This window comes from Cornus florida, unplaced genomic scaffold (genome assembly GCF_030987335.1).
Source record: "Cornus florida cultivar Cherokee Brave unplaced genomic scaffold, ASM3098733v1 CherokeeBrave_3.0.0_Hap2_Chr02, whole genome shotgun sequence".
Lineage (NCBI taxonomy): Eukaryota > Viridiplantae > Streptophyta > Magnoliopsida > Cornales > Cornaceae > Cornus > Cornus florida.
This window is the reverse complement of record NW_026775572.1, coordinates 28,586,276-28,602,533: the sequence shown is the minus strand read 5'-3', so window position 1 is coordinate 28,602,533 and position 16,258 is coordinate 28,586,276. Positions and strand designations below refer to the sequence as shown.

Sequence of the window (16,258 nt, the reverse complement as noted above, 5' to 3'; positions counted from 1 at the left end):
AAACATCGATCCAAGATGAAAGTCATAACACAAATTTTCTCCGGGAAGGTACGTAAATTCAATTTAGAAGGAGTACTTGTAGATTTTAATTCCATTTTTTTTCTCTTACTTTTAAGTTTGATCCTAATTGTTTGATTTAATATACATTGCCGTGGAATGAGTTATGAACAGAATCATGAATCAAAATATGAAGAAGAAGCATCAACATTTACTTGCAAAATATGTACAGAAGAAAAGTTGCCAACATCAACCAAGAAGTTCAAAAACAATAAGAAATGTGTTAACTCAATTTGTAAGGTCAAGATTTTATTTATTTATTTTATTATTATTATTTTTTTTCAAAAGAGCAATTAAGAGTAAAATTGAAAATCAAATATAAAAAATAACAAAACAAATTTGCAAATCAAAACTGGTCTCAATGATGAAAAGCAAAAGCAATGGAAAAAACCAAAACAGATAGGATCGTGAAGAAACCAAAAGGCAAATTAAGAAAGAAAAATACTCATTCTATCCCATATATATATATATATATATATATATATATATATAATTACAAAATAATTGAAAGTTTAACTTATTTAATTAGAACTAATATGGAAACTTTAATAATAAAGTAATAATTAGCAATCTTGCTAAAAATAGCTAAAATAATATATCAAGGTTTCCCTTTTATACCGAGCCCTATTGTGTTGGCTATAGTTTCAACCAACTAAATAATTTCTAAGTGAAGAGAGGAGAGAAACAAATATTGTATTGAATTGAATTCTTTGTTGTGTTGATATCTAAACAACAAATACCTTACCCTATATATACTATTCTCTCATAGACCTTTGAACTTTTCAAGACAATCTCAACCACATACATGATACATGCACACACTTGATACATGTACACTCTTGATACATGTACACACTTGATACATGTACAATAACAGATGCATGAATGAACATATACATGAATGAATATGGCATTAATTATTTTTAACACACCCCCCTTAATGCCATGTTGTGACACCCAACAATTCTCTAAAGTATTCAAACTTATTTTTTGGAAATGCTTTGGTAAAAATATCTGCAACTTAGTCTTCTGTCTTACAATACTTGAGTTGAATCTCTTCATTCTCTACGGCTTCTCTAATGAAGTGATGCTTGATTGCAATGTATCTTGTGCGACTATGAAAAATAGGATTCTTTGTCATAGTAATTGCGGATTTGTTGTCACATAAAATTGGAGTAACTTCTCTTTACTTCTCACCAATATCTTCAAAAATTCTCCTTAGCCATATTGCTTGTGACGCTGCCATTGATGCTGAAATATGCTCAGCCTCGGCAGAAGATTGCGCAACCGTTTCTTGCTTTTTAGATGCCCATGAAAATACACCCGAACCAAGAGAGAATGCATAACCGGAAGTACTTCTCATATCATCAACATATCCGGCCCAATCACTATCACAAAAACCAAACAACTTTGCATCAACATTTTTCTCATACAAGATGCCAAAATCAAGTATACCTTGTATATATCTCAATACCTTCTTTGCAGCCCCAACATGAATTTGACTTGGATTGTGCATAAACCGAGATAATAAGCTTGTAGCATACATGATGTTGGGTCTTGAAGATGTCAAATATATTAGACTTCCAACCAAGCTTCTATAGAAAGATGCATCCACTTCTTTACTTCCATCTTCTTTCATCAATTTTTCATTCACAACCAAGGGAGTGTAAACGGATTTGCAATTCAACATTTTGAATTTTTCAATAAGAGTTTTAGCATGCTTCTTTTGACAAATAAAAACTCCTTCTTCTTTTTGATAAATTTCAATGCCCAAGAAGTAATGCAACAAACCCAAATCACTCATTTCATATTTTTTCATCATCTCTCTTTTAAAATCATCAATCATTTTTCCATCACTACCGGTAAATACCAAATCATCAACATAAACAGAAACAATAAGAATCTCAGTTTTACCTTGTGTCTTGTAGTACAAGGTTGGGTCACTTTTGTTCCTTTGAAAGCCTTTTTTGATGAAGTAAGAATCAATCTCACTATACCATGCCCGAGGTGCTTGTTTTAGGCCATACAACGCCTTCTTTAATTTGTAAACTTTCTCTTCTTCTCCTTTTGCAACAAAGCCTTGAGGTTGTTCTACATAGACATCCTCTTTCAAAACACCATTCAAGAAGGCTGATTTTATATCAAGTTGATACAAGGACCAACCATTTTGAGCCACCAAGGTAATGAGTGCTCTAATTGTGTCAAGACGAGCCACGGGTGAAATTTTTTCTTGAAAATCAATTCCGGGCTGTTGTGAATACCCTTTTGCTACAAGTCTTGCTTTGTTCTTTTGAATGGAGCCATCCAGATTGAATTTTGTTTTAAAAATCCATTTCACACCAATCACATCTTTGTCTTCCGGCTTCTCTACTAGCTCCCAAGTCTTGTTCTTCTCAATCACATAAATTTCATCTTCCATAGCTTTCTTCCATTCCTCTTGTTTAATTGCTTCTTCAAAGTTCTTCGGTTCAACAACACAAAAATTGCAACTTGCATACACATCACTAAGACTTTTTATTCTTCTTGGAGTTGAACTTGGAGATGAGGAATTTGAGTTTGATGGAGAAGTTAGGATTGATTGTAAGCTAGATACGGGAGACATTTCTTGTGGAACTTTAAGAAAATCTTCATTTTCACTTTCTTGATTTCCTGATTCTTCATTGAAAATTGGGATTTAATCTTGAACTTTCTTCTCTTTCCAATCCCAAGCAGCCTTCTCATTAAAGAGAACATCTCTACAAATAATCAATTTATTCTTCTTCAAATTAAAGAGTCTATAACCCTTTGATTTTGAGCTATAACCCACAAAGATGCATTTTTCACTAGTTTCATCAAGTTTGTGCCTCACTTCTCTTGGAACATAAGCCAAACAAATACACCCAAAAACTTTCAAGTGTTTCAATAATGGTTTCCTTCCACTCCATGCTTCAAATGGAGTTTTATTCTCCACCGCTTTTGTTGGACTCCTATTCATCAAGTAAGCAGCCGTTTACATGGCTTCACCCCTAAATGATTTAAGTAGCCTCTTCTCATGAAGCATTGATTTTCCCATCTCAATAATTGTTCTATTTTTTCTTTCTACCACTTCATTTTGTTGTGGAGTGTACCCAACCGTTAATTGTCTCTCCAAGCCAATATCTTCACAAAACTTTTCAAACTCATTTGAGTTGTATTCTCTACCTCTATCACTTCTTAACACTTTGATAAGATGGCCACTTTGCCTTTTGACAAGTTTTTGAAATTTTTTGAAAATAGAGAACACATGTGATTTTTGTCTCATGAAATAAATCCATGTCATTCTTGAAAAATCATCAACGAAAATAATAAAATACTTATTACCCGCATGAGTTGGTGTTGTCATTGGTCCACACACATCGGTATGAACAAGCTCCAATGGTGCTTTAGCCCTCCATGCCTTCTCTTTCGGAAACGACTCTCGGTGATGCTTGCCAAGAGCACAACTTTCACAAACTTTTTTAACTTCTTGTATTGTTGGTAGCCCATACACCATGCTATTTTGTTGTAAATTCTTTAAGCTTTGGAAATTCAATTGGCCAAGTCTTTTATGCCAAAGCCAAGACTCATCAACAACATCTCTCTTCAAGGCCATATTTTTTGAACATGAAAAAGTGAGAGGAAAGCTTCTATTTTTGCCCATCTTGATTTTTGCCACAATATGATTTTGTTCTCCCTTGTCATAAATTTTGCAAGAGTCCTCATCAAAATGAATGGAGTACCCATGCTCTACAAGCTATCCAACACTTAACAAATTTTGCTCCAAATCCGGAACAAGTAACACATCCTGAATATGCTTTCTTCCTTTTTTTTGTCTCTATGGCAATAGTACATTTTCCCTTTGCTTGGACCAAGGCACCGTTTCCCATCCTCTCTTGAGAATTGGATGAAAAATCAATCTCCAAGAATATGTTTTTATCTCTGGTCATGTGGTTACTACACCCACTATCAAGAAACCACACATCATCATTTTGTTCCGATGTCGAGTGACGAGCATAAAACATGCTCGTTTCACTTTCTTGCTCTTTGGAAAAATTAGTTTGCTGATTTGTTTTCAACCGGCAATCTTTTTGAACATGTCCAAATTTCTTGCAATTGAAACATTGAGGTTTTCCCCGAAACCAACAATCTTTGTCAACATAGCTACTTCTCTTGCAAATTTCACAATTTTGTTGAGTGGACTTTATATTTCCACTTCTCTCAAAATTATTTCTTCCTTTTCCTCTTGAATTTCTTCATCTTCCTCTTCCATGTCTTCCACCTTTAGAAGATTCACCTTTGGATCGATCAAAATTTGATGGGTATTTTTCTTGATTTTTGGAACTAACATTGAGCTTGGATTGAAAAACACTTTCAATTGTCTTTTCGGAGCGCCTACTCAACATTTGCTCAAATACTTTTATGGAACCCATCAATTCTTCAACACTCAAGTTTTCAAGCTCTTTAGTCTCTTCAATAACAGCAACAATAGAGTCATATTTTTCCGGCAAACTAATCAGAGTTTTTTCAACAATTATTTGATTAGAAATATCTTCCCCATAGGTCTTCATTTGATTTACCACCTCCATAAGTTTAGAAAAATAATCTTTCAACAACTCCATTTCTTTTATTTTCATATTTTCAAAATCTCTTCTCAAAGATTGGAGTTTTATAGTTCTTACCTTCATGCTGCCTCTATACTCCTTCTCGAGAATATCCCATGCCTCCTTTGTTTTAGAAGCATTGATAATTCTGGGAAAGATTGTATCAGCAACTCCTTGTTGAATCAAGCCTAAAGCTTTTGCATCTTTCTTCTTATGATATTTCAATTGTTGTCTTTGAGCATTTGTCAAAGTTGTTGTATCCTCCGGTTCATTATACTCATCTTCAACATAATCCCATAAATCATATGAGAGAAAATGGTCTTCATTTTCACATACCAAAAATCATAATTTTCCCCATCAAAAATAGGAAGTGCTGATTGATGGGCACCTTGGTTTTGATTGCCTGTAGTCGCCATCACGATGGATCTTCTTCAGAGTTTGTTTTCCCGTCAATAAGCTTCACGCCCAATTTGCTTTTGATCGAAATCAAGCTCTGATACCACTTATGTTGGCTAGAGTTTCAACCAACTAAATAATTTCTAAGTGAAGAGAGGAGAGAAACAAATATTGTATTGAATTGAATTCTTTGTTGTGTTGATATCTAAACAACAAATACCTTACCCTATATATACTATTCTCCCATAGACCTTTGAACTTTTGAAGACAATCTCAACCACGCACATGATACATGCACATACTTGATACATGTACACTCTTGATACATGTACAATAACAGATGCATGAATGAACATATACATGAATGAACATGGCATTAATTATTTTTAACATGTTGGTTCTAACTTCTAATCAGATCCGCGCGCGCGCGCGCGCGCGCGGGGGGGGGGTGGGTGGGGGCGGAAAAAAAAAAATCTAATTAGATCAGGAATAAAATACGCGCAAGTATAGAAGGTAAGTATAGAACCAGTACTACTGCCAATACAACAGCAAAAATCATCATCAAAGCCAAAAAATAGATCCAAGATGAAAGTTCTAACACAAATTTTCTCAAGGAAGGTACGTAAATTAAATTTAGATGGAGTACTTGTAAATTTTATTTATTTATTTATTTTTGTTTCTTTCTTAATTACTTTCAAGTTTGATCATAATTGTTTGAATCAATATAAATTGTGATGGAATGAATGAATTGTGAACAGAATCATGAATCAAACGATCAAGAAGAAGCATCAACATTCATTTGCAAAATATGTACAGAAGAAAAGTTGCCAACATCAACCAAGAAGTTCAAAAACACTACAAGAAATATGAGTTTTAATAACAGTCCTTTAGGGACAGTCTTAAAAACTGTCCCTAAAACATGCTTTTTTAAGGATAGTCTTTAAAAACTGTCCCTAAAACATGGTTTTTTGGCACAGTCTTTAAAACTGTCCCTAAAGACTTTAAAACTGTGCTTAAAACATTATTTTTTGGCACGGACTACAAAACTGTCCCTAAAACCATAAACAGCCCGTCCCCAATTCCACAAAAAAATAAAGCGGCAAAATTTAGCCTTCATTTATTGTTTGCCGCTTTTGTAAGAATTAAAATATAATATATAAAATTAATTTATTTCCATCAAACTAGGTCGTTTAACATCTATTTACCTAAAGTCTTCAGTTCTCACGCCTCTTCCACCCTCACCCTCACGCGTCTTCCACTCTTTTCACTCTCAAGCCCTCACGCTCTCTTCCACTCTCACCCAATCGTTCCGACAGCCACATCGATCTAAACTCTTGGACATTTGGAAAGAAATCCCGCGACACTGACACTTACAGGCGCAACTGTTAGAAGATTCAAGATGTAAGGGACGCGTTTAGGTGATATCCAGAGACTTTTAATCTTGAGGTATAACATTTTTTTTTCTTTCAAAATTTTAGGGATTATGCCTTTTTCTTCGATTTTCAGAGAACCCCATCTTCGATTTGTCATTCATGTAACCCACATCGATTTCATGATCCTCACCCTAGTTTTTATTTTTATTTTTTCTGCAAATACATGTTGTAGGGTTAGAAAATTGCAAAAGGCCTAACAATCGAAAGGGTAAATTACAATCTGGAGTCAGCTTGTAGTCTGAGTGTGAATCGTTGTGGGAAATACAGGTTTGAGATATAACAAGTTCAATTTGTTATGTGCTTGTTAAAAAACTCGTTATGTGCTTATTACACTATGAAATCACTTTGACAAAATTTGAATTCTGGGTTCTATTTAACTTAAATTATGATAATAGGTATTTGGATATAATACGGTTGTGTATACGTACATATCGATATATATATATATATATGTATCTATGTATAATCTCCTCTGTTTTATCTCTTTGATCTTATATGGTATCTTTTATACATCGGTTTTTGTGTTGCACAGTTTGCGTAATCAATGTAGCAAAAAAAATTTCATTATTAAAGTTCTAGGAAGATTGTTGATTTTCTAAAGTTCTTAATATTCCAAGGGAATATATAAAATGCATAATGCATAATGGTCATTCTAGAAAAAAGAACCCCACCAAGTTGGTTTTATAAAGCTAGGAACAAGGAAATTAGGGATTTCAACAGGTTTTCCATGCTCTCTCTCTCTTCCTTCTTTTTTTTTTTTAATTTGTTTTTTTATTCTTCTATTTTTTTCTGCTTCAATTGTTGATTATCAAGCAGAATTGTGCATGCCAGCCTTGATTTACCTGTTGCCCCTTTGCTTCAACTGTTACTCTATGTCTATTATATTATTCCCAATAAGTTATAGAACTTTGATTTTTAGAATTGCTGTTTGAAAATTTTAAAGTAGTGTGATATTAGAATATTGGCGGGTATTATATATATATCTCCTCTATGAAAATGTTTGAAATATTATTTAAAAGATGTGCATTATCTGTCTTTTATTGTTTTTCTATTTATTATTTTTTTAAAAAGGTAAAATATATTTTAACTAATTTAATTGGAGAAAGTTTAATTCTTACACGTATGTATATGCATATACCTAGTTTAAATTTTTATACCGACCAGTACATTTTCTATTTCTAGTTTAGTTGGATGAACATGCTGATCTGCAAATGCAGGAATGTTCATGTTGTGTACTTATTGCTGAAAAGTTTGTGCTGACTTCACCAGAGATATTGGCGGGGAAAGGAATCAGCCGACTTCTGGTATGTAGTGCTTCTGAACTTGCAACTGCCAATTTCTTTTCTTATTTTTTCTTTTTCTTTTTTTTTTCTTTTTATTTTATTTTATTTTATTTTATTCCGTTTAATCTTTTTATGTTTCATATATTCAATACCTACTTCACCAAAAAAAAATTGCTGAGATGTTCCAATGCAGGACGTTGAAGGGAACTATCAATATGTGCCCTTTCCCCCTCCGAAATATCCAACACAAACTGAAAAATAAAACTTCTGTTATGAATTCTTCTTAGGAGATTTGTAGATTTATCAACATTTTAGGATATGGGCTATCAATTTCCTGACCATGCCATTAAACGTAAAACTACATTAGGTCAAGATAGAATTGAAATGAAGTTAAAAGACAAAGAAATAAGTGAAATGAAGAGGTCACACTTATACTAAATAATAAATTTAATAAAAAAAAATTAGAATTACCCCATCTATATCATTCTTCTGTGCTCTAGTATTTTATTAGAAAAAAATATGGGTCCATTGATTCGGCACATATTTATATTCAAGTGATTTATGTAACATGCATCACAAACTATAAAAATTTAAAATTGTATATAGAAAGACATATATGCATCAACATTTAAATTGAGGAGGTATTTGCTCACACCAATTCTATCAGTTGATGCTGGGCAGAGCACCATAGTCATTAATAAGATTAGGTTGAAGCAGACTTGATGTAGTATAGTTATTTTTATAAGTTAGGTCTGTGCTCGTTTGTTTTGCATATTTATTAGTGTAACTTCTAAAATTAAGCAAGCAAGGATGGAAGATGAAGATAGTATTCGGTCCTTCAAGGACTCAGAATGACTCTGTAATGCTAGGTGGTATGACTTTAAGCAGAATAAAATTTTCGCATGTTGTATTGTCATTGCTTGTCATACTAGTTCTCCCCACATTTTTACAACTGTGAGTTCAGGTAGGAAGAAAATCTTTTTTGAACTATGTTGGCCAGAAACAATCAAGCATCCTTAGTTTTCATGAACATAGAAATGCCATATTAATTAGTTGCAGCATGTTTCTTCTATCCTTGCTCTATCTTTTGTTTGATGACTTCTTTCCTTGTGATGATTAGGTTTGCAGAAGTGATTCTTTGGTATTTCGAAGAGAATCTCGGGCTTGGAGGAGGCCAGCTATCAGAATTAGGAGGTAATCTAAACCCTTATATATTCTGTAATGTGTTCCTTATATATTTTGTTATGTGTTCCTTATATATTTCTTGAGATATAGTTGAAATAGGCTTTCTGTTTGTTCTTACATTGAGATTGGGAAAGTAAAAACAGAGAAAGTGATTGAGCTGAAAAGTTTTATTGCTCATGCCCCCACAGTTTGAAAATGAGAAATTGAAAGAAAGGAAAAACAAATGATATATTGATTGTCAAGTTTGTTTTCGTGGCTGGCAGAATTGGATTTTTATTTTGAAAATTTCGTTATATGGTTGATTGTTTAATTTCAATTCGCAGAAAGATAATTTATTTTTTCGTTGCAATGATTAATAACATTATGTAGATTACCCGTCACAAAGGGTTTTATTTTGGAATTCAAAAGCCAATTTTATCTTTGGCTTAAATTAGTCATTCACATTTGGACCAAATTTGAAAACTGAATTTTTAAAAACTTGGGCTAGCTTTGATCAACCCAAGAGCTTTTAAGTTTCAGATTTCTTGGTCATGTTTCACCAAATTTTAACTGAGCTATTAATTTTTTTTTCTTTCTTTCTGATTTTATGGTTGGATTAATGGAGTTTAAATAGGATTTATCATTACAAATTTTCAACAAACTCTGTTTCAACAACCATATTTTCTGATTTTGACGATGTGCTTAGTTCAAGAGATTGAGCAGGGAGATAGGAAGAAAAACATAGCTTAAACAGGGAGAGATAAAACTAAATTGGACCGGGCTAGCGTTTGCAGAAGAATAAGAAGTTGCTGCCCTTTATATTATTATTATTATTATTATTATTTTTTGCTTCTGCTCTTCTCCTATTTACTCCAGATTTTGGTTAAAATAACAGCACTAGTCATTAAAATTGCTTCTCTTAGTTTTTGGCTGTAGGTGTTCTCCTATTTACTGGACAATTTTTTTTCCATTGTTTGAATTGTAATCTTGCAATGTTGTAGAAGATTTTAAGTCAGTTTGTAGTGCAGTGGTAGAAGTCTTTTTCGCCCCTTGTTTAACAAGTTTTGAATTAAACATATTAGACTGACTATAGTAAACCAAAACCGTATTTGTCTACAGTATACCATAAACAAATTAGAAATTAATTATCTTAAGACTTACCCAAAGCCATAGTGAGAAGGCTATAAACAATTTGCTAACTACTGCCCCAAATTTGAATATTTGGAGCTGATGAATCCCTTCTCAAGCCTCCAAAAAAGATACAATATAAATAAGACTAAATATTTAATGGGGAATAAGTAGAATCAAAATTTACAAGTTTGGCATGCCGACGAGGAAGGGAAGGAAACATTTCTGTGATGGAGTTACTCGACCTTCTTTTCATCCCAAGCCTTCAAATGACCATTAATTTCTCAGAAATATTAGGAGAGGTTGCCAGAGAAGATGTCATTGAAACTGAAGAAGTAAAAACAAAACAAAAAATGACATGATTACTCTTTTCCACTGTTATACAACCTAGAATAGAATCAATCATATATTCATATTGAATAAAGATTTAAATCTCCATTCCATCACTCATTTTATATCCATCTAATGTTATCCAACACCATCATTACATGAACTCAAATTAATAATGAAACAGTTAACCAAATAAAAATAAAAATACAGCGAAAAAATACTTTAACAAATTTCAATTACCAAAAAAACCAATAGAATTACAGGGAAATTCTATTATGTGCGCTCCCATTCTGGAAACCCTTATCATCTACACAACTTCCAAGATCTACACCTCCATTTCTTTAACACCCTCATCTCTAATTAGAGTTAAGGGTTCCCCAATTTCATGAATATCCAGAAAGACATCTATGCCTATACAACCTGCATACACCTGAAACATTTAAAGTGCATCTGAATCTTCCTCTATCATCCTCTTTTCACTGGGTCAGAAGATAGATCTAGGAAATTATACCTACCAGTGTCTATAATACTAATGCCATGTGACCATGGCAGTGAACCAACAGAGTATGAAGAAACTCCATTTCTTAATTACTATGTCTTTCAATTTTCTTTAATTGTATTTCACTCTTTTTTTTTTTTTTTTGGTTCTTTTTTAAAGAAATGATAAGACGGTTCTTACACTCATTCATTGTTCCTTCCATGATGGGCTCCACACACTTATATACATACATATATATATATATATCCTTTATTAACTCTTGATGGATATATGTTCTTTTTTTTCTTTTTTTTATTATTATTTTTATTTATTTATTTATTTTTTTGTGTACATTTAAGCAGTTACTTGGATAAGTCTTGGATTCATCATCACACTAGGGGAAGTGTAAAGTATTTTGATGGCATACATGACTTCATTGATGTGGCTAGGCGTCATGCAGAAGTAGACAGTAGGTCCCGATGTCCATGTCGTCGTTGCAAAAATAGGACTTATCATCAAATTGAAGAAGTTAAGCAGCATCTCTTGAGAAATGGGATGGACAAGGGGTATACCAATTGGATATATCACGGGGAGGCTCGTCAAAGCAACAATAATGTTAATATTGATGCTAATGTCAGTAGGGAAAATGTCCACGATGAAGATGGAAATGTAGATAATGTGTTTGAATTGTTGAATAACATACAAATGGGAAACTTCACTAATGCACCACAACAAGAAGATTCGCCTGAAGTTGATGTTGGAGGAGGAAGCTTTGATAGATTGTTAAATGATGCACAATGTGAATTGTGGCCAGGTTGTGAAAAATACTCTAAGTTGTCAGCGATATTAAAGTTGTTCCATGTGAAGGTTACAAGCCGAATGAGCAGCAAATCATTTGACATGATGCTTGATGCATTTAAGGATATGCTTCCCGATAATAATGTGTTACCAAAGTCTCATTACGAGACTAAAAGCTTGTTACGAGACTTGGGTCTCGGATATGATTGTATACACGCATGTAAACATGATTGTGTTCTATTTTGGAGGGAAAACGCAAGTAAAGAAAATTGTCCACAATGTGGTGAATCGAGGTATAAACCTCACGAAGGTAAGGGTAAGAAAATCCCTCAAAAGGTTCTCCGGCACTTCCCATTGAAATCAAGACTTCAACGGGTGTTTATGTCAAAGGATACAGCCTTAGATATGCGGTGGCATAAGGAGAAACGTGTGAAGGAGACAAATGAGTTAAGACATCCAGCTGATTCAAAAGCTTGGGAGGATTTTGATAGTAAGCATAGTTGGTTTGCTGCTGATCCTCGTAATGTTCGTGTTGGATTAGCAACTGATGGATTCAATCTATTTGGAAATATGAGCAATGCGTATAGTATGTGGCCTGTGATGATTATGCCTTACAATTTGCCACCTTGGATATGTATGAAGGAGCCATATATATTTATGTCATTGCTTATTCCTGGTCCAACATCGCCTGGTAATGATATTGATGTGTACATGCAACCTTTGGTTGAAGAGTTAAAAGAATTGTGGCGGGATGGTGTGATGACATATGACGCGTACAATAAATGTAACTGTAAAATGCATGTGGCAATGATTTGGACCATTAGTGATTTTCCTGCCTATGCGATGGTATCTGGATGGATGGCAAAGGGTTATCTAGCATGTCCGAATTGTAACAAAGAAACATGTTCTTGTTTTTTGAAACACGGACGTAAGATATGCTACTTGGGAAGTCGTATGTTTTTATCGTTAGATCACATTTTCAGAAACCATCACAAGCAATTTAATGGCAAAAGTGAAGACAAAGGGCCACCAAAGCAGTTGACGGGTAATGATATTCTGGAACAACTTAACCTCATACCCGAGGTTAGTTTCGGAAAGGGGCCAAATAAAAAGAAGCGAACTCCTGAGGAATTTGAACTTAACTGGACGAAGAAGAGTATTTTCTTTGAACTACCTTACTGGAAGACCATTTTGTTGCGGCACAACCTGGATGTTATGCATATAGAGAAAAATATATGCGATAGTGTGTTGGGGACATTATTGGACATTGAAAGGAAAACTAAGGACACATTCAAAAGTCGGTTGGATTTAGAAGCAATAGGGATTAGAAAAGAACTCCACCTGAGACGTAATGGTGAAAAATTTGAGATGCCACAAGCGCGCTACACATTGTCAAAGAATAATAAAAGACAACTATGTGAATGGCTAAAATCAGTTAAGTTTCCAGATGGCTATGCATCGAACATAAGTCGGTGTGTGAATGTTAATAATTGTAAGATATCTGGATTGAAAAGTCATGATTCACACGTTCTCTTACAACGTCTCCTCCCTATTGCTATACGAGGATTCTTAAATTCAGATATTTGTAACACAATAACTGAGCTTGGTTTATTCTTCAAGGAATTGTGTTGTCGAACTGTCAAAGTGGATGTCTTAGAGGCAATGGAAAGGGACATTGCTGTTATACTAAGTAAGTTAGAGATGATATTTCCTCCGTCATTTTTTGACATTATGGTGCACTTGGCTCTGCATTTGCCGCATGAAGCCATCATCGCAGGCCCTGCACAATATCGATGGATGTACCCGATTGAAAGGTGCTGTATATTTTTAGTAAACCAACATTTTTTTTTTAACAAGTTTTATTAGTTTGTTATTAAATATTATTGGTTTGATTAACGGTTATGCAGATTTTTGCATACTCTCAAATTGTACGTCCGTAACAAAGCACGTCCGGAAAGGTCCATTGCGGAAGCTTACGTGGACGATGAGTGCCTCACATTTTGTTCAAAATTTCTTAGAGGGATTGAGACAAGGTTCAATAGAGAAGAAAGAAATAGTGAGGGGAACTACAACAATAATTGGTCCACATTTTATGATCTAAAGCAAGTGGTTCGACCGATAGGAGCACAAAGTTTGGACATATTGCCCCGTGTGAACATAGAGATGGCCCGATTGTACGTTTTACAGAATTGTGAAGATGTTTTGTCATATGAAGAGTAAGTAACTCATTGCATGTCATATCTTGTCAGTTTCTATGAATATATAGTCTATTTCTTAATACATGTATACAATTGTATCATTAACATAATGTAATTGTTTAGAAAACACAAGGTAGAACTTGAGAGAGAAAATCCGCGCAATGTTCCTCAAAGACATGCTAAAGAATATTCGAGGTGGTTCGAAACAAAAGTAAGTCCATTATGCACCTATTGTACTTAATTAAATAAAATTCTTTAATTTAATTAAAATGAACTGTCATTCATTTATTTAACACTACACTTCTTTTAATAGATAAAGGAAATGCGTCATCATCAAAAGGAAACAACTTGTGATGATCTGTATTCATTAGCGTGTGGACCTCAATGTCTAGTAAGTCGATATTCCGCGTGTATTGTAAATGGGATTAGGTTCCATACTAAGGAAAGGGAGCAAAATCGACGAACACAGAATAGTGGCGTGTTAGTGAAAGGAGAAGACCAAGATTACTATGGTGCCCTAACAGATATCATTGAGTTAAGATATCTTCTGGGTAGAAAAATTTTTCTTTTCAAATGTGATTGGTTCGATGTTAGGATTGGTACCGGTGTACATAAAGATACCTATTTCACAAGTGTAAATGTAGCCAGTAGAGCATACAAAAATCAGCCGTTTATGTTAGCAAATCAAGCATTGCAATGCTTCTATGTCAAAGACAACAAATTACAAGGGACGTGGGAGGTAGTTCAAGATATAACAAGTAGAAGCTCGTTTGATGTACCTGAAAAAGAGGGTGAAACAAGAGTACATGATGAAGTGCTCAACACTACAGCATACCAAGAGAGCGAACCAAGCATCGTGGATGGAATTGTTGAAGCGGACTTGGACATGGATCCATTCCCTTTGAACAGGGACGATTTGGAGGGTGAAACTCTTGATGCTGAAATGATTCAAAAATGTAGGGGTGAAGCAGCCATTAATGATGACTTTTGGGATGTTGAGAATGATGAAACTCTTGACATTCAATATAGTTCAGATGAGGAACCAGAATTAATGTTTGAAGATGATACTGATTTGGATGACATGTGAAGCTTTTTATTCTTGAGCATGTACCTCATTTTATTGTTTTATGATTAATACTTTAAGTGACCAGCTGAATTATATTACCGAGCTTTATCTTTTGAGTTACTTTTTGTTTAAATTTCTCTTTAAGTATTGTTTCTGTGCTTCATTAATTTGCAGCTTTGATTTGGTTAACTAAATTAATTGTTATATTTGAGCATTTACTTTTTTTTTTGGGTTTATGATTATATTTAATGTGATCTATTCAGTTATATTGCCTCTAATTATTGAATTTTTTATTCAATGGAATTATGTAAATATGAAATGATGACTCAGAATATATTTTGCATATGTTTGTTTATTTTGATTTAATTTCACTTGATTCTTCATATTAGCTTGCAAACTAAATTATGGACACCTCCGAGGAATCGATGCGTAAAGTTTTAAGGTCCCGCAGGGCTGAAACTGAGCGACCATCTACAAGTTCACCTCCTACACAACCAAGTGGATTAGGTGAAGATAGGAATTCAACAAATGAAAGAATGGAAGGTGATGGTAGTATTGAGCAGATAGGGCCACAACAAAGTGGAGGTAATTATGCTTCATCATTGATTAACCATAAGTTCTTTTGTAAAATGCCTACGCTTTAATTAAGATGATAAATTTGTTTTTCAGGTCCGATACGAAAAGGGCGTGGAAGAGCAAAAAATGAAGCCTTGCACAAAATTAATGAAAACAATTGGCCAGTTCCAGTTGAGTTTAGAAAAAGTTATATTAAACCTGTTGGTTTAAATAACAAATTATGTACGGCTGAGGTTGGCATTAATACACGAGATACCGAAGCCCTTCTAAAGTATAAAACGTGGAGGGATGTTCCAGATTTTGAGAAAGAGGTCTGCTATGACCATTTGAAGGTAATGATAACCATCATTTAATGCTTGTTTTGTTAAAAAAAATCAGAGATTACTGGTCCAATTGGTTACAAATTATAGCTTACTTTAATTTTACATTATAAAGGAGGTCTTTGGAGTGGATGCATACGCAAATGACATTGATTTTAAGCGAGTAAATATGGGAATTTCCAGCGCGTTGAGGAAATATAGATATAAATTGAAGTGTCATTTTGAAGAGCATTTTCCGATTGAGAATGCACACCGCCATCCTTACAATGGTATTGGTAATGCTGTTTGGGAAAAATTGTGTGATACGTGGATGTCACCTAAATTTCAGGTTCAATTTCTTAACTACTTGTTTTTACTATTTAATATAATAACTTCATTCACTAGTTATTTAGGTTTCCTAACTTGTAATATTGTTTGAATTACTACTTAGGAA

The 16,258-nt window shown here is 33.9% G+C and overlaps 1 protein-coding gene across 1 annotated transcript; it reads left to right on the top strand.

Annotated features, from left to right (window-relative positions):
* Positions 1 to 5,636: 5,636 nt before the first annotated feature.
* On the top strand, positions 5,637 to 14,950 carry LOC132295926 (uncharacterized). The gene is made up of 7 exons (XM_059794187.1): positions 5,637 to 5,669; positions 7,702 to 7,788; positions 8,888 to 8,961; positions 11,230 to 13,479; positions 13,573 to 13,881; positions 13,987 to 14,074; positions 14,177 to 14,950. The coding sequence occupies exons 1-7, from the start codon at positions 5,637 to 5,639 to the stop codon at positions 14,948 to 14,950; spliced, it is 3,615 nt and encodes a 1,204-aa protein (XP_059650170.1).
* Positions 14,951 to 16,258: the final 1,308 nt, after the last annotated feature.